At 37.8% G+C, this 27,104-nt stretch overlaps 1 protein-coding gene across 1 annotated transcript in view; it reads left to right on the forward strand.

Moving 5' to 3' along the window:
* LOC100374145 (ras GTPase-activating protein-binding protein 2-like) overlaps positions 1 to 27,104 on the forward strand; it is a 59,097-nt gene that overhangs the window by 14,611 nt on the left and 17,382 nt on the right. The window contains exons 3-9 of the mRNA XM_085493897.1: positions 311 to 380; positions 13,891 to 14,164; positions 15,175 to 15,280; positions 17,048 to 17,331; positions 19,843 to 19,937; positions 20,107 to 20,362; positions 20,575 to 20,693. Of these exons, the coding sequence (XP_085350023.1) occupies positions 311 to 380; positions 13,891 to 14,164; positions 15,175 to 15,280; positions 17,048 to 17,331; positions 19,843 to 19,937; positions 20,107 to 20,362; positions 20,575 to 20,693 (1,204 nt within the window). The remainder of the gene's footprint in view (positions 1 to 310; positions 381 to 13,890; positions 14,165 to 15,174; positions 15,281 to 17,047; positions 17,332 to 19,842; positions 19,938 to 20,106; positions 20,363 to 20,574; positions 20,694 to 27,104) is intronic.

Consider the following 27,104-nt stretch of genomic DNA (forward strand, 5'->3'; position numbering starts at 1 on the left):
CTAATACAGATTTTACAATACTTAATTACAATTACAATTTACATAAGCATATGAACTAATAAGGTATCTTGTAGTAAAAACCTGTGATAAAGGTACCTCGTACCTCCTCTAATTCTAAGTGTCCGTCTCCTAGTCTAATTGTGTATGCGTTTCTTCAACACAGTTGCCTATAGTACATGTACAATTAGATTTGGGTGGCATGTTGAATGCTGAGTGCCATCATTAGTCAGTTAAGCCATGAAAGCTAACGTTTCATAATTTTAATGACTTGTGTTCTGTGTTATATTTGGTCATACTTTGTGTTTTTCAGATTTTACAGCAATAATTCTTCATTCTTACACGGTGGAGTTGATCATGAAGAACCAGTTATTGGCCAGGCAGTAAGTAGAGATAGGTTTGGTTACCATCATACCAACCTACACTGCTCTTATGTATATTCAGTTTTAATTTCATGAATTTGTCAAGTAAACATTGAGTTTCGTTATTTTACATGTTCACATAGATTTAATTTAGCAGGTTTTTGCTTATCAGCGAAAATCGCGAAATTTTAAAAACCCGGTGAATAATTAATGCATTTACAGTACCCACAATTTGATAAATGACATGTGTAACTATCAAATAGACAGTCATAACACAGATGGACTTGTATAGAACGTGAATTTTTTTTATGGATAGGCAAAAAATGATAAAAACACATCTGAGTCGGAATTTATTTAAAAATTTGATATTTATTATTTATTGTTTTCTGAACTAAGATGAATCTGCAAAAAAATTTCTGAACATGGTCTTTATACATAACTTTCATACCTTGGGTTTGCCTATAGTGGTCACTTGTAGACAGGTTGGTCTTAGTATAAAGGTGGTCATTAACACGGGTGTGACTGTACATATGTTATACTTTGTACATTACAAGTTAGTACAACTAATCATTGCATTGTTACAATGAGGTGTTCACTGATATCATAGAGCTCGTTGATAAGATATATTATATCAATAATAGGCATAAGTACTACCCTTCTGTTAAGTTTTTCAAAAAAAATTGCACTGCTACATAATTTTTTTTTGTATATGTACTTGCTAAAACTTTCATAAAATTTACTGTACCATATCGTTTTTACACAAACTTTACAACTGTGAATAATATGCATCATGGTTGTGATAAATATTGATATACAATTTGGACTTCAGCTATTCCTTGACAGTCAATGGCAAATTTTTCGTTTAGATTTTTTGTCACTTTAGTTTTGCTGGATCCAATAATTGAGTTTTGCCTTGTAGGGTTCTCCACGGTTTGAAAATTAAACAGGGCGCGCAAAAGTGAAGTGGGCGTGGCACATTTGTAACTTGCATCATTGGCATGGATGTTGAAAAATGGAAACCAAAAAATCTATTAATCTACATATTATTCCATATGCATAATATATATTTATTATTACAAAATAAATGAGAATTTTGAAGAGCTATTAAGTAAACGTCAGCACGTACAATCAGCTGATTTTTAGCTGCACGATTCATCACACGGCGACATCAGTTGTTTACCAGTAATGATCGCGTCCAAAAAAAAGATGTAACAAGTTTGTTAATTTATTTTTCCAAATAGATACATACATGCTTTATTTAACTTTTAGCAAAAATTTGTATTTATGATTTATATTTATTTGGACGAAGCAATGTTAGTAATTGGTTCATTAAAAAAACCAAAACCAAAAAGCAAGATGAAATAAAAATAAATAATGAAATAAAATGTACACAATGGAAGATTTTCGATCTGCAGTTAACAGTAACTAGCAAAAATAATAGAATTAGGTATAAAAAACAAAATACATAAAAGAATAATTTTCATTCGAATCGAAAGTTTGTTGATGTATGCTTCGTTGAAAGCAGCTATTTTACTGTGCACCCTGATACTATGTAACGATGTTTTTGATTGGCTAAAGCCACACATTGACGCGAAAAGCAACCAATCAGAATATTTGTTCCAAGAAGAACACAAGTAAATTTATTTCCTCCACTTACGATGCGAGTTGAAAGCATGGCAGTTGTACCAGGGTTTTTAAATCGCGATTTAAAGAATATTGACGATGTTGCTGCTACAAGTCACGGCGTGAGCTTGGTTTTAACATGGAACTATAAACCCCAGGAAGAACAAAGAAACTAAGAGGATTAAGAAAACCTTTGTCTTAATTTACCTTGCAGTGCTTTCGCTTTGGTTTCCAAAACATTAGTCATACTCCATGTTAGTTGTCGCCGATACGCTCGTATCAACCACTATGCTGGAAACGGAAAAATTTGAAAAACAAATTTCATATCTGCGCAGTAAAATATTTCGTTCACTACGCGTGCGCAAACAAGTCGGTCTGCAGGGTGACCTTCAGTGTACCGGAAATCATGCAATGGGTTGGAGTTTTAGCAAGTTTTCATAAGTTTCAATGTCGTTTTTAGATTACTTCTTGTTTTTTTCAACCCTCGAAAAAATGAGGTTGCGAAAGTTTGCGAAACATGAGTTTTGGTATGCGGTTTGTTGTCGAGATATCCCGACTTATTCCGTGTTTCCCTTCGATCGCCAGAAGTGGCAATGTGTTTTATCAGTGTTTTTGTCTAGGTGCCATTGTTTTTTTATGCTATAACCGAAACAACTCGATCATGTGATCTCCCGAAGTCGCCCGATTGACTCCGAAAATCACTGATAGTTAGAGATGAACGTTCAGTTGCGTAAATCGACTTACTTTTTAATGCGACGAAATAAAGTCAAAATAAACATTTGACATCGCGGCAACTATCATAGTTCAAAGGAAACGAAGTGGTTGTTCTTCCTGGGTTTATAGTTCCATGGTTTTAACCATAGACCTTATGTTTTAACAAATGGTTTTACCGATAATGATTTTTGACTCTCGTGTGCGAAGCACAAAAAGGGAGTCTTTGCAGTTAGTGTGTCTGTCTGGGTGTCTGTGTGTGTGTGTGTGTCTGTTCCATCGATATCTCAAGAACCAATGTTCGGATTTCAATGAAACTTGGTATATACAGTACAGCTCAAAACTTGCTTACCTAACGTGTTGACTTGCGTTAACGCCACGTTAAGATCGCGTTAGGACCATGCCAATGCCTCGTTAACGCAGGTTAGCTTTGCGTTAACGCAAGCAGCTCATTAACTTTGATAGCTTTGTTTGCATGCAAATGAAGAGAACAATAGTGTTCTGTGTTATGTGATCGCGTGTGCAACAAAGCTGGTCGAAAAGACTCAGTCTGTAGACTTCAGTATTTGAATTTGCGCGAACGTTTTTACAGTTTTAATAAAAAATAAAACTACGTATTCATGTTATTTTGATCTAGATTCAAATATATAAAAAAATGTAGTAGTCACGTTGCAAAACGGTTATTTAGAATGATGCAGTACGACATACAAAGTATCATTTTTTTCTTGCGTCGTAGGCAAAAATGTGTGCATTTGTTTCACACGCGATTCGGTAAATTACGTAAAGTCGTACAAATTGTACTTCGATTTTTGTACAAATTCGGTAATCGTTCGTTTCTTGGATATATCAATTCAGTTTGACAATAACGCCTTTGATTTGTGTTCAGTGAAAGAAGCCTTCCACAAACCTCAGACTTGTATTACTAGTCTGAGCGCAAACCCAAACAGACGTGCTGTGCCGTGTCAGACGGGAAGTGACGCTGACATGTCTTATTTTGTTATGGACGCTTAAAGCGCGGCTCCGCAATCCAAGGAATTGCACCAGTGCATCATGGGAAATGTAATTTGCATGGTCCGCCCAGTTGTTTACTTGGTACACAGCTGTTATAATTTCAACTGAAGGCGTTAATTCCGTAAGCTAACGTCATGCATTACGCTATTATCTGATTTGAAAGGACTTGCTGAATCCCGTTGTTCGACGTTCACTGGGCCTACGCACTCTTTTGAAAGCCGTTTTCTGTGTTTGTTTCGCTCGTGGTCGACTGTAAAGCACAATTTCTGTAAATGGCGTGACGGCATTGTAAGGTTCTCTCTGAATTGAGCTCATGCCTTTGCTTTCTTGCTATTGTACTAATATGTTACAAGTGCGACCTTTTTATACAATGTATTTATTCATTCACTCGTACGTTACGAGTGCGACGTATTCATACTACGTACTGTGCTATGTTGCCGTGGGTTTATTTATAAATATAATTAGTACGTAGTTGCAACAAGCCAATTATTATTAAAAATCTAAATAGGCAAAGTTATGAGTAAATCAATATAGATACATCGAACATGCAACGTGCGGTTCATGAATAAATAGTTATCAGTAAACTTTTGGCAAAAATCCGTTGCCGAAAAGTCGGGGTATTAAATGGTGACTGAAACTTTCATTCACCACTTCTAACTTGAACAGATCAAAACAACATGGTAATTGTTGCCATTGCTTCCGCAAAATGGCTGGCACAATAAAACAATGGACTACTCTGTTATTTTAACTGTACATGTATTTTTTATTTAAAATTATCTTTACATCGTTTATGTTTTACTTGTTTTGTCTAAAACATTTGCTGCATCAATCTGTTCCAAATATTCGCACGCCAAATATACGTCTTCGAAGTCAGGTTTCGTTTACCCGACCTCCTCCTCGGACTGTATCCCAATCTTCCAGGCGTGCCTTATATGGGTCATCTCTGGTACTGCAAAAATATGTGTCTTTCATTGATACAAACGAACCAAACGGCCCTTTTCAGGGCCAACAAATATTCTAAAAAGAGAACTACCGTATTGACAATTACTTGCATCATGAAAAAAACTGTAGTTTATTTGAATGACCTACACAATGTAGTTGTCGTACAACGTTTGCCATAATGTGTCTTGTCGGCTCGGCAATAATGACGTTATGCAACGTCAAAAAAACAAAAACAAAAAAAAACTGTATTATACGTATACGGCTGTGCGGCACGGGTCCGACGCCAAATATACATAAATATATGCGCGGCTCATACTAGTACGTGACAAAAAGGGCTAAATATTTCACTGCGGGGACATGTTTCAGGGAACATTATAATTTTTTGTGAGACCTTTCAATTTATTTATTTCGAGAACGAAGAGAAATTTGAGAAGCATACTCGACATATTGTAGGGGACGTATTTGGGACTCCCTCGACTCTTTTCATCGATATCAGAGTGAAACCCATTTTTTTACAGCCCTGTAACCGCGAATGTCTTTCTTTGCGCACACACACTACAGAAATTATTGGTATGTTTACGCAAAGTACCTCCCCTCTCGCGCACACCCCAGCTCGTGCGATTCGCACTCGCTCGGGTCGGACCGCTTCGTGGAGCGCCGACGATGTCCCCTGAGATGAACGGACGGACAAACAGCTCACAGCATATCATTTCTTATTAGCTCCACGATATCACTTACATGATCAACTCCGTAATTACATAAACATACCTAGAGATTGAACAAATAACTCGGGATTAACACCTTACATTTGCATAAACCCATGACTGACAGCCAGTTTGAGCAGTCAAAACGACTGTTTGAATCATGCTTTTCCGTCGCTTTTACGCGGAAATCGCACTGACATCGCACCGAACTCGTAAATTAACATCGCAGTTGTATCGCGGACATATTCATGTTTGTGTACGACATGAAAATAAAGCACCACAGGCGTTAAGATTGCCGAAAAGAGTGATTTTGCGGAGCACCCTGAAGAGATGTTTCACGCTTGAGTGTCATTTGCATACTGAAAAGTGGCGGCCATCTTTCCTTTTATACACCCAGACCCGCGGTTTAACATTTTATTTTTTGCGCGTACATAATATAGTGTACTGATTTCCGCCCTGAATTACATGCTACATTTTTACTAATACAAGATTTGAATGTAAGAAACCACGGTATAACCGGGGATATTTAAGGGGAGAGTAGGAAATCGAACGGGCGGTTCACCACGGTCATCGCCGCAGACTGCTTATAATTTGGGGTGGCCACTATGTACCGACTGCAACAGCAGTCATAGGAAAAGTGTGAAATACGTACTGAACCGTTTTCTTTGTGATCTCACGAGTCTTTGTTTCAAATAGCTGTTTTTAAATCGAGCAGTTGCGAGCATCGCTGGCGTGGAAATACTAAGTACATGCACAGTCCCTCTGGACTGTGGTACATGGTAATATCGGTCCACGTATTTTAATAAAGTTTAAAATAGCTGAGCCTTCCTGATTCGAGCCTCTTGTTGATTTGACAACGGTAGGTATCATTAATGTTTATTCTTTGTCTGTATCGCATTTCAGACAAAATGTTCAAGATCGGTAAACAAGAAATGGACGAACTAAAATGTCTCGTGTGTTTCACGTGCGATGTGGTTATTAAAAAACAGCGGTCATGTACGTCCTATAAATCTAACCTTGCACGCATAATCTTGCATTGACGTGTTTTGTTTTTTGTGTTTTTCTTCTTCAAAAAACGACGTTGCCTTTCTCTTCGCGTTCATGGTATTTGTGAAATACATATTTGCGTTATTTGACAAGCAGCACACTAAGGGAAGAGTAGGAAATCAAACTCGCGGTCATTACCGCGGTGGTGGTGGGTGCTCGCCGGTCGACCGCATTTTATGCAAATTTATGCATAGATTCCATGACCCCGGTTTACCGCGGTCGTGTGTGGTAGGCTCGCATGGCAATTTACACCCTATTGTTAAGACTATGAATGGACACAATAGACTGGGAAACTAAAGGTTACTTGCCGCCAAGTTCAAATAATAAAATCGAGTGGCACCAGAAGATTGGAAAAATCGTCTATATTAGTTCGCAGAAGAACACTATTTTATTTTCACGAGTCTTGGTATAACATCGCAAAGCAACCCAGAATAATGTAGACCCCACATAATGTAAAATATTATCACATTATTTTGAATTTACATCATGTATAGTCTCAGGATTTATTTTAAAAGATTAATGTTTCGCGTATACCAATATAATTGGGCGAAGTATAAATTCCGAGTGTAAAACACTCGATGAGAGGCCACAGTTTACGTTACCTCGAGACCATGCACTAAGTAGGAAAAGCAAGCCGAAGTCGAAGAGGGAGTGTCACACACTTGGTGCTACAATATATACTACAACAACTGGGTGATCAGCGAAAAAAATAGCGCACTTCTTGGCGAAACTGACTATAAATCTAATAAACCTTGGCCCAAGTTTAACCCCAAGTCACGCGCTGAACAAGTGGGTTGTTACCTTGGTGACCATTCGCGCTCCGCGCGTTGACCTTTTTATTATACACATCCCATTACGCAAATTTTTACTGGCTCTGCATTGCCTACGTAAAAATTGTTACCGTACTGGCTGTGAATATTTCACCATTGCCGACGTGATAATGCGTTGCCTTTGTAATAATTACGCAAACTTATTTTCCATTGCTTACGTACTGGCTGTGAATATTTCAACTTTGCCGACTTGATAATGCGTTGCCTTTGCAATAATTACGCAAACTTATTTTTTATACCCCTGTCGACCCCTCGAGTCAGGCTGCTATCACCCTTTCTATTTCAGTAATTGACGGTCTGTCACCTCCAACTGATTGAGCGGGCAATTAAATACGCGATAATACCAGACTTAGTTTTTCTACTTTAAAACTGACGGCAAAACACAATACAATCGTCCGGAGCCATCGAACTACGCGACTTAGTCGAAATCACTACTTACTGCCTCAGAGACGGGGCCACTGAATAACTGTTGTTGATAATGATATTGTAAACAAACACGCACACACAAAACATTAAAGCCAAAAAAGTCAAGTCAAGAAACAACATTTCAAATAATAATTATGGTTTGACATCTATATCATTTTGAAATAAACTAAATTTCATGTAAATAAAATCCACGCGTTACAATTTACTGTAATTTCAAACTCGGGGCAGCGTACTTGGAACGCAGAGTATTCGATCGCTTACATTTCCAGTGAAAAAAAACAAAACAACGTCCGGTGCTTTTGAACTACGTGCGGTTGGCACAGTAACGGGCAATGACCTCAGCGGTTCACACGCAATGAAATTCTAATCAAGCCAGCTAGCGTTATCGTACGGTATCATAAACTCAATAATTATTCATTCAAAATGCCTTTCACACTCACGAGTACCATGGAACACGAACATGTAACAGAAAAATAACGTCTTTTGTTTAAAAAAGATTCTGTCAACCAAGAATACATGCGCAAGGCAAGATTTGTGAAACGAAACAGAAAATAATCATGTCATTGTCAGTGCAATGCAGACAGCCTGACCTGTTTTGATTAGTTTGCCAGTTTCTCGTTTGCTAGCCATTTTTTCTGGAGTGTGACACAAATGGTGAACATGATACTGCCAACTCAATCAAGAACCAGGATACGGCTTGGATACGCTGAAACTTTGTAAATCGTCCTCTTTTCAATTGTAAACTTTATTCCAGTGTTACGCTAAATACATGTACTAAATACTAAACAAGCGCACGTATCGTATTCATTTACAGCATCGGATTTTAAAACAATGACTCGTGGAATCACAAAGAAACTGTTAAGTACGTATTTCACACATTACCGAGGACCGCGGTAGAGACCGGTACAGCCGTAGAGACCCCTAATTATAAGCAGTCCGCGGCTCTCCCCGGCGTTCTGCGGTACACCGCGGTAATGACCGCGGTGCACCGCCCGTTTGATTTCCTACTCTTCCCTAAGTAAACGATGTTGAAATATTCAAAGCCAAAACACATTTGCATACAAGTTGTGTTATTACAGTACCGCCGGATATATTTTACTAGATCGACGCGCGGACCACGAAAGAAAAAGGTTGCTAAGGTAACGCGCCAGTTCAGCGTGTGACTTGGGGGTCAAACTTCGGCCAACACACACTTGATGTCAACATCGCCACGTAGCATGTTGTACCAAGTCCATGATACACCCAGTTTCGACTTCGGCTTGTTTTTCCTTCTTAGTGCATGTTCTTGTTCACGTAAAATGCGACCTCTCACCAATGTATCAAAACACTTTGAATTTATACTTATGCGTGATTATATTTGGTCTACGTGAAACATTAATCTTTCTAAACATTTTCTGAGACCATGCATGATGTGTATTTACAAAATAATGCGATCGTATTTCATATTATGTTGATCTCTACTACGTCTTTCTGGATCGCTTTGTGATTTCATTTCAAGACGCAGGCAAATAAAATAATGTCGACTATTATAGACTAGTTTCCAAGCTTTTGGCTCAGCCAAATAGATAATTTTTCATTGGAACTTAGTGATCATTTTAATTTGCCAGTTGTTTGTGTTCATTAATGTTCTTAACAATAAGTGTGAGTTGCTGTGCGAGCCTTCTGCAGACGACCGCGCTCAGCCGGCGTCGAGGAATCTATGCACAAATTTGCATAAAATGCAGTCGACCGGCGAGCGGTCCACCGCTCGTTTGTTTTCCTACTCTCCCCTGAAACAAATCGTTTAAAGTAATCTATTTGTAATTTTATTGTTTTTTGTACACGAGTGTGTTTTCGGTGGAATACTAAATGATCGTTTATGGAAATATATGCGACTCATGTTGGTCAGCAATGTTTTTTTCAGTTTTGTGAGGCAATAGTGTCCAATATTCAGTTTTACGATCATCGGACAGTGACCCACATACAACTTACGTACACTGGTAGGCAAATGTTGGAAATGTACGTGAGGGGCAATGTTTCTGTGTTACCTTGGTGTAAATATTGGCAATTTGTATTATTGTCATCCAACTTATTATGGTGTGTATTCCACCTTTTTGGCCGTGGGTATCAGTTTTAACTTAGTCTAAGATTTCGTGTTCTCGTCACTGAGCTCCATAACGAATATTTAGAAGATGATTCTTACCTGCATGGTTGTATTTTACGGCGCTTTTATGGCCTTGAATACGTGAAAACTTGGTCGCATTGACCTACGGTAAACATAATTTTATACACAACATAACATTTTGCCAAAAAATGGCACGTTCTTAATATTAATAGTACATATTAATTACAAAACAACGGGCATAATTAATCTTGTGGTTGGATATGACTGGAGATCTTCTTGACTTCGTCCCTGGCTCAGATTTGCGTCTTTTGAAAGTTCACTGACCCAAACTTGCGTCATTTGAAAGCCACACTTACGCGTCCAAAGACCTAATTTACTAACCCGTTCGTTGCCTTACAATGTATATAAACAGTTTTAGCTCGATACTGAGAATCGTCTAGATAAAACAACACGACGCAAGACACAAATTCAAACATCGATTCAAGCACGCTGAAATATGTGCTGGGTTTATTTTAAAGCGGTGCTCCAGCTTAGAATAATACTGGTACAATGTGTTCAGTATAGTACGCATCTTTCAAATTTTTCACGGATCTGGAATTAAACTTTCCTGGTTTCCACAAACGCGACATACAAAATCACCGGAATCCGTCGAGATACAATTGTAAGCCTTCATTCTGTTTTTATAAAACACTCTAAAACTAATTTGAATACGAACAATAGAAACAACTGCACGGCAATTAACGCTGAATATGCTAACGCCCTGGCACGTTACCCACTCGTTAGCGTGCGTTACAACTGCGTTAACGCAAAGCTAACATCACGTTGACTTGCGTTAACACCAGGCTAACATTTTGGTAAGCGAGTTTTGAGCTGTACTGTAGCTTGTCTGGGGCAATGCGCAGATTTGATTAGTTTTTGGTTGACATCCATCCATCCATGCATATTAATGAGCTCATCTGCATAATGTGTGAATTTTAAGCTATTTCAGTTATATCTCAAAAAGCATTAAAACGATTTTTATGTAACTTGGTAAGAATGTTACTAATGATTGGCTGCTGCAATTCATTGTTGTATTTTACATTTTAATTAAAATTTAGCATTTGTTATGTATGTTTTTATTATTTTTTTTTAAGTTTGTTATGCCCAATTGCATGAATACAACTAATAGGAATCGGTGAGTGGACTAATTTGCATAATGATGCGCATGCGTATTCTATTTTTTATGACCAGCAATTTATGGTGTCGGCCATTTTGTTATTTCCAGTGTGTTGTACAAAAACGAAGCAAGCGCTCGGGAGATGAAATGTATCAGTTTACATTATGAAAAGGTCTAAGAAATTACATGTATGATTTGTTATTATCGTATAAGTAAATAAATAAATAAGTAATTGAACAAATGTATAACCTCAATGACTGTGAAACGAATTACAGTGCAAGCTAGTTTACATTCACGTGTGGTGTACAATTACATTCAAGCCACGGAACATTGAACCCTGTGTGAGCCCAGTCAAGAAAATAATGAATGTGAGATTCATCATCGCCAAAACCATGGCAGTGTTGAAGATATGAAAATGGTTGGTAGGTTTGATTTCATGGTAAAATGTTGTGTAAATTCGTTGTACTTGTGAACCCTGATTTATCACCGTACTATTGAACGCGAGAACAAATATGGTGACCTCCAGCATCAATGTAGTTGTATCAAGTCGCTGCCGTAAGGAGATATTTCCTTTGTATCGCTTACCAACATTGTATTGTACTTCTTTCCTTTATTTTCCTTTACACATTTGGAAACTTACATGGTGCACTTTCACCCCCACCTTCCCCAAATTACGAAGCTATAATGTCGATTAGTAGGTATAGGATGTCTATGTGTGTTGATGACTACGTCGTTGTGTAAGGGCTTCTCGTACGTAAAATGGGGCACATTCCCAGTAAAAATATCTATTTACACAGGGCTGACAAAATTTGCCTACATGTGTAAATTCATGTTGGGATTTGGAGAAAAAAAACTCGTGAAACATACTGAATTTACCGTGACAGGAGTGATCAATTTTGGTGCCGATTGTTGGTGGGCTGATCAGCATGTTGATTAATTCTGAGAATGTTCTTCGTGTGGGAAATCACAAAATCATTAGCACTAAGTAAGCTGGTTTACTTTATTTTTGTGTCAGAGTACCCTGTACAAATGGCATGAATCGACATGCGATGGTTACCAAAACAATTTGACAATCAGTGTCTCATTTGTTCACCGCCCCCTCAACACGGTGATTTGTTATGACGGTGGTTTGTTATGAGCGGTATTTTTTCCCCGGCCCTTTTCGTCGGAAATTACGAATTAATTGGCTCTAATATATCCTAGTTTACTTTAGTTGTTTCATCCGATTATTCTGTACATTGATTTTACCTAGCAAAGGAAACAATCGGTGTCTGGCTTTGTTATATTTACACTATTGCAACACCTTATGTGGGCCCCCAGCGTGAGCCTCGTGTTTCACTATTTTTTTTCATTGAATATTACACCGCACGATATCCCTCAAATCGGAAGGCACATTTATTGCTAGAGTTACTGTTCCTATTAAGTTAAGCCATGGAGCAAAAAAGAAAATATGATTAAGCTGAATACCATGCTTCATGTGGAATGTATAGACCGTGATGTCGGCATTAACTACTGGATGCACAGTGGAAACCACTGGGGCAACGCCACGCTGACCGGCGTCTCCTGCCTGGTAAAAAAAAAACATGCGGGACGGGCTGCAGGGTTTTAAGCCATCGTAGATGTTTTCGAAACGAAAATTAGCGAATAGGTTTTGTTTCGAGCCACTTTAAATGTCCTGTGTGTATTTTTGGTTGGTACTCATCGCGTGCGATGTGCCCCAGATAGTGTCAATTTATACGCAGTAACAAATGAGACGCGATGGGGATTACTTTGAATTTTATGTACCGAGAAGTACGTCTGCCGTAAATTATTAATATTTGTTGTGGTACTGAGCTTGTACGATGGTTGTAATTTTAACATGTCGATTTTCGGGATTCACAAACCAATCCAAAAGATTGTGATGCCTTCCTTATTAATATACGTAACTGAAAATAAATAAATATAATATTTATTGACACACATATTGATATTAAGAGTGGTTTGAATTTTAGATATTTAGATGGTGATTGTTTGTCAGAAATTTACATAGTTGTTCTTGCTACTTCACGTTTTCCGTGTTAACTAAATTTCTAAAATATTTTTAAATTCCCTAGTTTATTTTGGGCATTTATTTGTTTACTATTTTCATTGCATTTCATTTTCCCCAATGTTTTATGAATTATTTCAGTTTTCTTTTTAATGTTGCAATTTTTTATGCATATTTTTAAGTAGGCTTATTGTAGGTATACAATGTCTATGTGTGTAGATGACTACTGGTGGCTCCTTATTTAATAGATTATTCATAATTTGTTTATCATTTTCAAATATTCCCGAATATTACATCATGATCCCTATTCCCTCAGCACACGGGAGTTCTTTCTAAGCTTTCTTTGATATATATATTTGACCCTGGCAGTAAAAATGTGGGTACGGTAATGCACTTTTCTAGGCCACATGTTCATTTTTAATCGTGTTATCACCTCACGGTGATCTGCTACGATAACAAGCCGGAATTTTCACAATTGCACCTTAAAACAACGAACCAGTTACCCTGAGCACGATGAATCATTTCGGTAGACAATGAGTGTTGGCCTGTTTTGTAAACAATTCTTTATCTGGGACCATGCAGAAGGGTGCACAGGAAATATAACAGGGCGCTGACAATTTAAACAGGGCGCCAATTTCAGATAACGGGGCGCGGCACCCTGTTAAAACCCCTGGTGGAGAAGACTGCCTTGACTGTGAATGGTTTATCAAGTCTTGTCTCTTGTCATATTGTAATGCATTTACAGTTGACAGCACCCCTTATGTTTCAAGATTGTATTAGTTTAATCCAAATGTCAATGTTTACATTGTTTTAAAAATGCTTTATCAACCATACCACTGCTGTCGAACAATGCATCATGTACACACTGGTAAGACATCAAGTGTGGTTGTTTGTGATGTGAATATGTGATGGGAGTAAATGAATACAAATATTGATGTTTATTTTTTGCAGGCTATTCACAAAAAGATAATGTCACTCAACTTCCGTGATTGTCATGCTAAGATTCGACAAGTTGATAGTCATGCAACATTGGGTGATGGAGTTGTTGTGCAGGTCACTGGTGAACTTTCTAACAACGGACAACCAATGAGACGATTTATGCAGACATTTGTACTGGCACCGCAGTCTCCTAAAAAGTATTATGTGCATAATGACATCTTTAGATATCAAGATGAAGTGTTCAATGATGATGAGGAAACTGATAACCTTGATGCATCACCAGTTGGTGAGTTGTTTAATCTAGAGTGCAAGTTACAACCAAGAAATACACTTAAGATATCGCCAATTGTTTATGCTTGCCAAGGCTGATTTTATTAGCTCCGCCGTCGACTTTGTCGAGCGGAGCTTATCATATGAGTGAGTGTCCGTCGTCGTCCGTGTCAATGTTTTACTTTTTCGACTTCTTCTTGAAAACTACAAGCCTGAATTTGTTGATACTTGGTGTATATGTACCTTGGGTAGACCTCTCTCAGATTTGTTCATTTCATGATGATATCTTCAATTCTCTAATTTTGGTGAATATTTTTGTCATTTTTGGTAAAAAGTGATATTTTCGACTTCTTGTGAAAAATTGCAAGTCCAATTGCTTTGATATTACATATATAGGTACTACATGTGGACCTCTCTCAGATTTGTTTATTTCATGATATTTTAAATTCTCTAATTTTGATGAATATTTTTATTATTTTTGGTAAAGTGATATTTCCTTGTTGTTAAAAACCACAATCATTTATGATGAAAAATGATATTTTGGAATTCTTGTTGAAAACAGCAAGTCCCATTGCTTTGATACTATACATATTGTTCATTTTCTAATGATATCTTCTGTTCTTTAATTGGAATGTGCATTGCTAACAGCGGAGCTATCTCAGTCGAGAGGCTGCTTGTTAAAACCTATTGTCAGCTAATTGGCTGACAAAACTGTTCTCTTGCAATCAGTGTTGATAAGAATCTACGATCTACAGACTTCCTGAAAGCCAAGTAGCTAACAATATTGTTGGCTACAGGCACAAAAAACACAGTAAAATTCAAAGGCGCATTGACAAGTGGCACACATAAACAAAAGTTTCTATTTATTGTGTGCATGTTATTTACGTGCATTACTAATAAAATAAAGCAAGTTTGGTATTCTCAGTTTGGTAGTTTAGTTGACTAGTAAAACTATTAAGGTACACTGTTGGGTTGAGTAATTTAATAAATGTCTATTATAAACTTTTGTTAATTATTTTTTTGTAGAATCTGAGGGTGAAGTAGAAGATGAGAGGTCAGAAAGTCCTCCAAACGCTGTTGATGATATGCGGGATCCAGCCATTGCCTCATTCTATCATTCTTCATCGGTTACGTAAGTGTTTTCCTGCATTGATTCCATTTTCTTCCCAAGTCAAACATGAAAGGTGTTCATAATTATTAATGTTATATTTGAACATTTCCCTTTAAGTTGATTGCAGAAACTCGCTAAGTGTCACTGACAGCGCAAAATGATTTTTAGGTAAAAAATGATCTTATGAACCTCATGGTTGAACAATTTCGGTGATAAAATCAAGTGGGCGTCGTCTCTTTAGCAGCCATAACCAAACTACTTTTTTTTGGATGACCTGTGTTTTGTCAGGGTGTACATCAATTTTGCTACCATAATGTTCCTAGAGGACAACTAAACACTTTTGGTAATGTTTGGCAATTTTGTTAAATACTGTATAAAGTTAATTATATATCTAGCCTAAAAACTGGGACTTATGAGTTGACCTCTGTGCGATCTATATTTTAGACATGCCTGGACTGATTACATTCAAACTGCAAACATACATCATACATATTATACATATGCACATCAATTTGTTCCATGATCTGATTTAAGATGGCTGAATGGCGGCCATTTTTGTGCTGACAAACATAAAAAAAATAGAGTTTTAGTGCCATATAAATGATATTCTTTGACTGATTATGTTCTAATTTTATATTCATTATACATTATGTCATAGATATACAGATGTATTTAAAATGGCCAACCGGTGGCCATTTTGTTTTTATTAATGCTTTTCCCTGAGCTGGGTTCTCCACGGTTTGAAAATTAACAGGGCACGCCAATGTGAAGTGGGCGTGGCACATTTGTAACGTGCATCATTGGCAAGGATGTTGAAAAATGGAAACCAAAAAATCTATTAATCTACATATTATTACATATGCATAATATATATTTATAATTACAAAATGAATAGGAATTTTGAAGAGCTATTAAGTAAACGTCAGCACATACAATCAGCTGATTTTAGCTGCACGATTCCTCAAGCGGCGACATCAGTTGTTTACAAGTAATGATTGTGTCCAGAAAAAGACGTAACACGTTTGTTAATTTATTTTCCCAAATAGATACATACATGCTTTATTTAATTTTTAGCAAAAATTTATATTTATGATTTATATTTATTTGGACGAAGCAAAATAAAATGTATGTCGCACAAACGTTCGTAATTGGTTCATTAAAAAACTTGCATGAATGGCACCAAAAACGAAGGTGATCAAACGAAATAAAATGTACACAATAGAAGATTTTCGATCTGCAGTTAACAGTTACTATCAAAAATAATAGAATTAGGTATAAAAAAACAAAGTACATACTTAAAAGAATAATTTTCATTCGAATCGAAAGTTTGATGTCTGCTTCTTTGAAAACAGCTATGACCCGGAAACGGTTCATTTTACTGTGTGCACCCTGATACTATGTAACGATGCTTTTGATTGGCCAAAGCCACGCAATGACCCGAAAAACAACCAATCGGAATATTTGTTCCAAAAGAACAAGTAAATTTATTTCCTCCACTTATGATGCGAGTTGAAAGCATGGCCTTTTTTTAACGGGGTTTTTAAATCGTGATTTAAAGAAAATTCAACTTTTAATAGTGACATTTAAATATAAACATTTACATGTTCAAGCAAGCATTCGTGTGGACTTCTTGGTGATCAGCAATGTCTGTGATGGTACGTCGGCTGCGCTGGTCGTTTGCAAGTGCATAGCTGCCTGGTTGCTGCCTTTGTTCCACATTCTGCTGCCATTCATGCATAAGCAATCAAGACTCTCACTAAATTTCATCTTTACATTTATTTGTTATAGTAATGGCACTGTGGAAGAAATTCCACAACCAATCCAGGCTGTGATGAAACCGGAAGTAGAAGACATTGTGGAAAACTTAGAAAATGTAACTCAAGCAGCTCCAACATCACCAATGACTCCATTGTCACCTGAAATTCAGCCATCACCTCCTTCACCACCACAGCAGCAGCAGCAGCAACAGCAACAGCCAGTAGAAGAACCACAGACAACCACTCCCATTCAGACAATGATTGAAAATCACACTGGATCACCAACCTCCACTAAAGATGAACTACAAGAACTAGGTACACCTAATATATACTTACCAAACACTGGTGACATTCTATTACTGTCAATTTTACTACAAAATTTTGTGGAACACTGTCCAAAATCTTCAACACTTTTTTTCTTGCATTGATGTTTTTAATCTCACTCCAATTGATAATGTACAAACATTGAAACTGGACATTGTGTCATAATAATTGAAGATATTGATAAATATACTGACAAGAGAAATGTTCTTGATTGCATAATGATTGTGTAGAAATTCTCAATGTATGAAATGAATTCCAGCTCCAATGTAAACATGTCAAAAGTGTGAAACACGGCATGACCAGACTGTGATTGTTTGCTACAAACTAAGCAATGCATTCGTGTTTGTTTTTATTTGAAACTACCGTAAAAACTCCCAAATTCCGACCGGTTTTAAATAATTAGTGTTGGAAATGTGACGTGTTTTTAGAGTCAAAATTAAGGTGCATTTTCGGACGGTTGAATTTTTCAGAATAGAAATGAGCAAATGAAAAAAATGGGGATGATGGACAGTGTGCTTCGTTAGTTTTTAAAAAAATGCAATGTCCGTCAATTGACGTAAACTTCCTCATGTTTCACGGTAAAAGCAAAGGTCGTGGCCGAGTTATAACTCAAAATCTAAACAAAGTCATCAATCAGTGAGTATTATGACAAGCAAAACAAAACATCAAGACGCGGAGAAGAGGTCAGCACAAAACTAATAGGTCAAAAGACAAAGCTGTCTCGCACTACCTAGGAAAACTTGCGAATGTTCGAAGTACAGGTACCCATTGGACAAAAGATACATGGAAGTTTAGCAAACTATCTCCCCGACCCAGTGCAATGTATCCGGTTAGAATCAAAGCTCACGTGTCCCTTATTTGAGGGACCAAATTCTGCCGTAAATTCGCCCTTGGATTAAAAAATAAAATGGGATTTAAGAAAATAAAATGGGACTTTTAAGGTGTATTTTGGCGTCATTTTTCAGACATTTCAATCAATCCTGCCGGCTAAAATAGAGTAAGTTTTACCGTAGTCATTGACGTCTGTCTATTCAAGAGTACACGTGTATGATTTTTATCGTGACTAGCGTGAGCGGGTAAGCTTTCTTTCGAGAATGAGCTGTTATCACTGTGAACAATGTTAAATTATTCTTCAGATGACCAGTTTATTTTTTAAAAACAACTAATTTTTTTATTTAAAAAAAATCATGCCGTTTTCGCATCAAAATCCAAGCCAAAATATCGTACTACAACATCAATCTCTTCCGCATTGCGTTCAATAACATTAACATATTTAAATAAGCTATGGTAATTTGAATACGTTGGCATCATCCAGCTTTTTGATTGGTTAATTAGCGATTTGACCTATTTGACCTAAGAGAACATGGCGGATATCCTACAGCATCAAACGTTTATACGAGACCGGAATCATTCGCTTACGATGAAACTAAGTTGACTTTTATTTGTTTTTCATAACCATTCAACAAATTTATTTTGTGTACATTATTATAATCACTACTGAGTACAGTAATAATCAACAATTCAGAAACGCAGCATGCCGAGGTTTTTGTGTTCGTTTTTATTTGAAACTTCGTTTATTTAGAATATATTTTCGTTACCAATAAAATAAAAATCTCTCAGTCAATCAGAAACCCGGATTCATGCCTTTGAGGAAGGTCCCGTTTGAACGCTCACATCGTTTTTTTTTTCGTTTGGGGGAAAACTAAAACTGGTCACAATTTTCGAATAAGAATGAGTCGGCAATTTTTAGCGGAGTCGAAAATTTGGAGGCAAATAAAACACCGAAACCCGGCAAATAAATAGGCGATCGAATTTTTAGAGGGGGTCGAAATTTTGGAGTTTTCACGGTAATAATTATTCCATTTCAACGAAACTTAGTACAAAGATGCTCTAGGACAATTTACAAACCTAATTAGTTTGGGGTAAAAGTCTGTTCATATTAATTCCCTAATAAGCATAATAATTCATAATTTTTTGGTTCTAATCACATTTCAATTAAACTTGGAGACATAGATTTTCTGTTACATTGCGCAGACCTCATTAGTTTTACACTCAAATCTGGTCATATTAATTTTCTGATTTGCATAATTAGTTTTCAGCTAAGTAATTTCGAATTATATTTAATGTGTCTCTAATACTCTCAGCACATGGGAGTTCTTTCTAAGCTTTCTTTGATTGAATTTTTACGGTACTACTGCCTTGGTTGGACATCAAAATCTGAAGATGTGTATTCTAGAGGAAATTCCAAAAAATGAATTTGTCCTTTTTTTTTAAATGAAGCTAGATTAATTTGTCATTAAAATATGTAAAAAGTTGAAGTAGCTAAATTGCATTGTCTAGAAAGTCATGGAAATTAACTAGTGACTCAAGGTAAGTCAGACCAGGCAGGACAGAACTCTGATTTACCTTAACCACATGCAATGCACTGCTTTGCTATGCCTTTATGGATTGGAATATTCTCTAAAGATACTTGCCTAACCTTGTTTAATTTTTTGTTTCTAGAAACCCCGAAAACTTTGTCATGGGCAGATCGTGCCAGGCAGAATTCTCCGATGATTGTCAGTGCTCCAAATGTTGTCAAACAATCTCCTTCACAGGTAATTATTAAGGTCGTTAATGTTTACACAACTGTAAAGAACAGATTCGTCGTTATTTCAGTTTTGTTTAATTTCACACAACAGTACATGCAATGCAACTTAAAAATATATTCATCACTGCAATATGTTTACATGGTAATGTTTTTATTTATTTAATTATTTTCATTAGCCTGGATCTCCCCCATCTAAAGAACAGAATAAAATCACTGAGTCGGGCTCTGGAAGAGCTGAACCCCTTCCCCAAAGGGCACCTCGACAAAGCGGTCGAGGCATGGGTCGTGGTACTCCTCCCAATATTGGTAGTGATGGGGCAATGAGTGACCAACCAATCCGATCTCGTCCTCGACATCCTGACAGCCACCAAGTTTTTGTTGGCAACTTGCCACATGATATTAACGAAGATGAATTAAAAAATCATTTTATGGGTATGTTTCAAGTCTCATTTCTTGTTGTCTTTTAATTTATTATAGTAAATTGTCTTGCTTGACATTGCAGTTAATCTTAGCTTTGTAAATATTTAATGGTTTTATTGAGTGAAAACTTCAGCTTTCTCAATGACTTCATACTATTGTATTAGCTATACAAAGGAGGTATACGATTTCACTCTATTGTTTTTTTACTTTTTCTTTTTTGATAGCTTATGGCAACGTGGTAGAAATGAGAATCAACACTAAAAGTGGTGGTGGAAAAATTCCCAATTTTGGTTTTATTGTCTTTGATGACCCGTCACCAGTTCAACGTATTCTTAGTGAAAAAGTGAGTACATTAATTAGTAGTCCGAAAACGGGGACTTATGTTTTGACCTCTGTGTCTGTGCGTCCGTCCGGACCTATATCTTAGAAATGCCTTGACCAATCACAATCAAACTTCACACATACTTCATACATGATATTATACATATGCACGTCAATTAGTTTCACGATCTGATTCAAGATGACCGAATGGCTGCCATTTTTGTGCTAAAAATCATCAAAATTGAGCATTTTTCGGCTGTTTACAGATGTATTTTGTTCAAAATTGGTATATACGTTACACATTATAGGACCTTGATGCACATCATTTTGTTTTTCAGATAAGATTCAAAATGTCTGATTGGCGGCCATTTTGTTTTAATGAATGTGGTTCTAGTGTCATAAATCAGACTTGCTTTGACTGATTATGTTCAAATTTTAAATATTCATTATAGAGCATGTCGTAGATACAGTACAATGCGTCTAAAAAATCACGAACGGACTAGCCCATTGTGCACCGCTTAAATGGTGCACTCGGCGCACCCGGTGCACACAATAGTCAATAGGCGCACCACACGCAACTTGCAATAAGTGCGCCGCATCAAGGCGCGTGAAAATGGTGTAATGAGAAACACAGAAAATATTTACGTTCGTTAAAAGGGTATGCAATATTAAAAATGTGTCAATACTAAAAAAAGTGATAGAATCTACTCTTGAGAAACAAAATTTCGTCCAATCTTTCGAGAAACCAATAAAGATCGATAATTCACAAGATATATTTTGTGCATATATAGTGGCATTGCCTTTCAGGAAAGTACTAGAACAGAGCGTAATCGAAATTGACATACATATTCAGTTCATTGTCTATGTATACGTACCCCATTTCTCTGCACTTGCCGTTGCATAATGAGCATGATTTCCCGCAGAAAGATGTTAGTACTCGTGCTCTTTTAATAAAACATCTGGTAATAAAACGGCATGGTGTGAAATATGAATCTGTTCGAACTGTAATGTCGAGTTCTGATTCGATCGGATATAGCGAGAGCGAAACAAGAAATGTGTATTGAAACACGTACCCAGGTGGATTTCAAATTCCTATTTTAAATAGGTTAAATGTGATTGAAAGTAAGAAAATGTGGCATTGCCCGGTTTTGGAATTTTACGCAAATTGCCGTCCCTTGAGTGTGCAAATGTAGGTCGTTGGATGACACCGCTGTGTGAACTTACAATAAAGTTTGTTTTGATACATTTGCGACGCACCCAGACTTCTAGCCACTGTCATTGGACCCACAACGCGTTTCCCTTTCAGTGTGACCGTACATGCGATTTCCAGTAGTTTTAATAACGGATGATTCATCAAACCAATGTAGTTGCTCTACATCATAGTTGGTAACAATATCTATGAAATCAAGAGTCCACTCTTAGATACGTTACGTCCTAGACTAGGCGGCAACACTGGTCAACTTCCAGTTTCTCCCCAGGAATTTAAACCACTGTGGCGTCCTAATTTGCATATTATTTGCATATCATTTACATAATAGGAATTGACCAAAGCACATTTACACCCACACAATAAACATATATTTTCAAAAACAATGTGGCAGATATTTATTTGCTTTACACAGTGTTATAAACACTTTTATTTTGGGCACTTTTGTAATATTAATGAGCTCCGTTACAGTCAGTGCAAATATTTTTTTTTGGAGTCAGAAAATTACGTTTTTTACAACTTAGAAGAGTTTGAATTTTAAAATGAAACATTCTCGAAATGCAAATGCTGCAGACTAAAAAGAAACAAATAAATTGTAAAAGGTTAAATGAAACTCATCTGAAACATTCCAGCCAGGATTATGTTCAAGACTTTCATGATCTTATTTACTACAAAATTCTCCTACAGAAAAACCGACGGATTGCTGGTTATTATTCCGACCATCAGCTTTTACATTTACAGTAAATGAACGAACAAATAACACTTCCAAACAATCATCAAAGTTACGGCGTGACATAACTTACTTCGCGATGTTATACACCGTTTATACCAATAATTCCTCATACTCAGTCATGCCATGAAAAAATGTTACTTATTTTTTATTTGAAATAGACGTAAATTTGAGTGATTATTTTTGATTACTCGATCGCTTAGGTGAAAAACAAAGACCGCCATGATAATTGTGACGTATTAATTATTCCCGCAACCTGTATGAGTTTGAAAGCATGGCCGTTTTACCTATGATTTTAACCTATGGTGACATTCGTGATAACATATCCATTTGCGTGTTTTAGCAAGCCTTGATGTGGCCTTTTTGGTAATCACCAATGTGTGTGATGTACGTAGGCCGCCGCCGTTGGACATTTATCGATCATGCAAGTGGCTGCCTTCAGTTTGTTCCTGCTCGACGGTAACATTGCTACTGCTACAGGTCGCGGCATAAACCTAGTTGACTCCTGTGTGCGAAGCACAAAAGGGAGTCTTTGCAGTTACCCGGTCTGTATGTATGTCACTTTTTTTGTTTGATCGTTATCTCAAAAACCACTAATCAGATTTTGGTGAAACTTGGTACATAGATGCTCTGGGATAATGCGCAGAGTTGATTTGGTTTTGGTAAAAATCTATGAATATTAATTACCTAATTTGCATAATAATTAACTGATTTTAAGCTGTTCTATGACTGTTCCATTGATTTTTGAAGAACCACTCATTGGATTTCAATGAAACTTGGCACATGGATGCTCTGAACTAATGCGCAGATTTGATTAGTTTTGGGTAAAAATCTGTTAATATTATTATTTACCTAATTTACATAATGATTAATCCATTTTCGGCTTTTCCACTGATATCTCAAGTACTAATCATCACATTTCAATAAAACTTGGTACATAGATGTCATATGACACTGCACAGACCTGATAGTTTTTAGGGTAATATCAGTACATATTAATTACCTAATTTGCATAATTAATTATTTTTCAGCTTTTGATATTTCGAGTAGTAATGATCACATTTCAATGAAACTTGGTACATAGTTACTTGAAGACTGCAGAGACCTAATTAGTTTTTGGGTAAATATTTGTGCATATTAATCACCTTATCACCTTATTAGCATAATTAGCATAATTAGTTAATTTTCAGCTTTTCACCTATCCATCCCATTTAAATGAGACTTGCGACATAGATTTTTTAGGACTATGCAGATACCTGATTAATTTTGGGATAAATAATTGTGCCTATTAATTACCTAAATTGCATAATTAGTTAACTTTTTGCTGTTCCATTGCTGTTGCACTTATGTCTAAAGAACCACTCATTGGATTTTAATGACACTTCAATGAACCTAGGACTATACACCATATTAGTTTTTGATAAATATTTATGCTCCTTAATCACCTGTTTATTACAGAGTATTGCATACTAACCCCTTTGGTTAATGAAATTTTAATTTCATAAACAAATGGGATAATTGCCAATTATCATATATACTGGTTAAATAAAATCGAAATAACAGTGGATAGCTCCCGTAGGGGGCGTCCTTCCCCTGTCATCTGATTTGCATACTTCCATTTTTAACCACGAGATTGATTCACGGTTGAAATTTGGGCTTGCCAAAATATCATTGTTTTTGCGGTGGAAATACATTGTTACCACCCATCAACACAGCCACCGAACTATTAGTGTGTCAGGAAGCTCTTGTGGACATCAAGAACTTCGTACTTAGTCACCTTGAGTAAAAAATTGTAGTTTTAGTAACGAAACTCAAAAGCCCGCCTTCAGTTTCAAGATGGCGGAAAATATGGATACCGGAGAGTTGAACACCGTTCATCCCAGCACTTCGGATTCAAACACTTTCGGACGAAAGTGTGAAGAGTGCCATATATCGATGCTCACTTACGATGATCACCGTATTTGCATTCCATGTGGCAGAAAATGTAATGGGCACATCAACTGCGGTGTTTGCTTCGCCTGGCCGATAGAAACTTGGAACTGGGATTCCCGCCTACGCAAGTCAACGGGAAAATCAGGAAAGAAGAAATCCAAAAAACGTCATTTGGAGGAGTCTTCGGTTTCATTGGTACCTACCAACGCTGAGGACGAACTATTGGCAGACGAACCCAACCAAAAACGTCCAAAGGAGACTGACAATGAGCAAAGTGTTATAGCTCATTTACAGAACAAGGTGGATCTACTGACCAGAAAAATTAAAGTTTTGGAAAACCCAGTAGACGAAGAGGTACCACCAAAAGCATGGAGTGTCAGCGCTCTCCAGGCGGAAAAGAAAAAATCCTACACAACAGTGGTGCGAGAAAATGTTGAAGACGCACTGGCTGAGGCAGGCGTGATTTTTTCTACTGAAGATGCTACAAGCAACGCGGGGGAGGCCGGCTCGTCGAAAACCACAACAGCGAGTGGTACCGACAAGGAGGACCCAGAATTCAAAATCCGCTCCGATGCTATCACGAAAGGTGCGGTTATGGTCAAGAAAATCTTACCTCTACCGATTCCACCGATGGCGGACGCCCCACGTTTCTCGATCGGTTTGTCTACACTGCCGAAAAAGGACACTTTTGCGACTTCAGCAATGCTACCATGGTCTCCCCGACTGACACAGGGCGCTGCTATAACACAACGCGTGATCGGAGGAGGCAAATGGGATCGTGACGTTACCGAGAAAACCGCTACAGCCACCAAGGACGACTTTTTGGGGACTAACCGAGACGATTGGAGCAGACGCTACCAAAAAGTTATACCGCCCGCTGATGAGTGGAAAACACCGGTCGGTACCGACGCCAGCCTGCACGAACGACCTCTCGGCGTACAACCACCAGAACTGGAGCCATGTGTCCGGGAAATGGTCGCCGAAGGAAGTATAACGAAACATCCACTCGGCAAACCACAAGTTTACATCCCGTATTGCCTGTCCCAGTCAACGCTATGTAGATTGGAAAACAACGTTTGGGACACTTCTCTTGCATTAAGCCATAGAGAATTTTTCACTACTACTACACAAATTCAGTTAGCGAAATTCAAAACAGGCAACATCACCAAGGATGAACTGTTTAGCACATTAGAGCCGCTGTTGGTCGCGACTAACGTCGTCGACGCTGACATAATACAGAGTCATCTCCAGTTACGAGCGACTATTCAACACTCTCGCCGTGCAGCAGTTTGGTCCGCTATGCTAAAGACAGCCGCCAACGCTGAAATCAAGAACGAATTGGCGACGATCGATTTCAGAGGGACCAAATTATTCGACGGAAAACTCAGCGCTGTGAATTCTAAGTTGAATGAGAAAGCAGCGGCAAAAGTTAACAGTGTGATGATCGAAGGCGCCTTTAAAGCCAAGCAAGCCGCTAATAACAAACAGAGCATCGCGACCAAGGCGAAGCCAGTTAACCAAGCTACTACGGGTCAGCCCAAGGGAAACGCAAAGGCAAACCCGAATCAGGCAAAAGGAAAAAGTGAAAACCAGCAGCAACAGAATAAACAATTCTCGAAACAGACTGGTAACACTAAAAAGTCTTCCTGACTATACGTCAGCAAATATGGTAATGTATCAAAACAAGGTGCGATTAAACATGCCAAATATGACTCAAGTCTTAGAGTATTTTTGTCAAACAAATCAAACCACAGATCCCCTTACACATATACCACTTGCATTAAACGATTCGGTTCAGTGCCCAGGTCGGCGGGAACCAAGTCGTGCAAAACATCGTGCATTAAGCGATTTTGTTCAGTGCCCAGGATGGCGGGAACTCAATCGTGCACAACAAAAACACGGTCGGCCGCACCTCAGGTCGGTGGGCGATCGTATAAACAAACAACCGGCCGAATGCGTGGACCTAGGGAGAATGACGCATCGACCGGTGAAAAAACAGAAACCCGTAAGGCAGAGTCCCTACTCCCCTCCAGGTTGGAAAAAAAGGGGGGGAAGGACGTTAAACGGGGATATAACGCCGCATTCACTCCAGGGGGAAATAGAGAAATCGGCGATGTCAATGTATACCGCCACAAGCGACCGAGGGTTGGTGAGTCCCTCGACGCCGGTGGCACTGCGTCTGCAGAAATGTATTCCCCGGTGGAAAGAAAGGATAAACGATCCGTATGTGATATCGATAATAACACATGGGTATCGAGTACCGTTGATAAAAGAACCGAAATGCAAAAAAAGAACATGTATTTCGGGGCAACCGGGCTCTACTCAGTCAACAATACTGAAAGAAAGCGTGGAAATACTACTCGAAAAAAAGGTAATTCAGCGGGTACAAAACCCGAAAAATTCTTTCATCTCGAGGTTATTTCCCGTCAAGAAATCCAACGGTGGGTACAGGCTGGTGCTGGATTTAAAGAAGTTGAACAAATTTGTGAAGAAAGAAACGTTCAAAATGTTAACTCCGGCACTGGTGAGAGCGTCAATTCAAAAAGGGGACTGGATGACGTCCC

Source organism: Saccoglossus kowalevskii, chromosome 19, assembly GCF_978046115.1.
Source record: "Saccoglossus kowalevskii chromosome 19, keSacKowa6.1, whole genome shotgun sequence".
Classification (NCBI taxonomy): domain Eukaryota; kingdom Metazoa; phylum Hemichordata; class Enteropneusta; family Harrimaniidae; genus Saccoglossus; species Saccoglossus kowalevskii.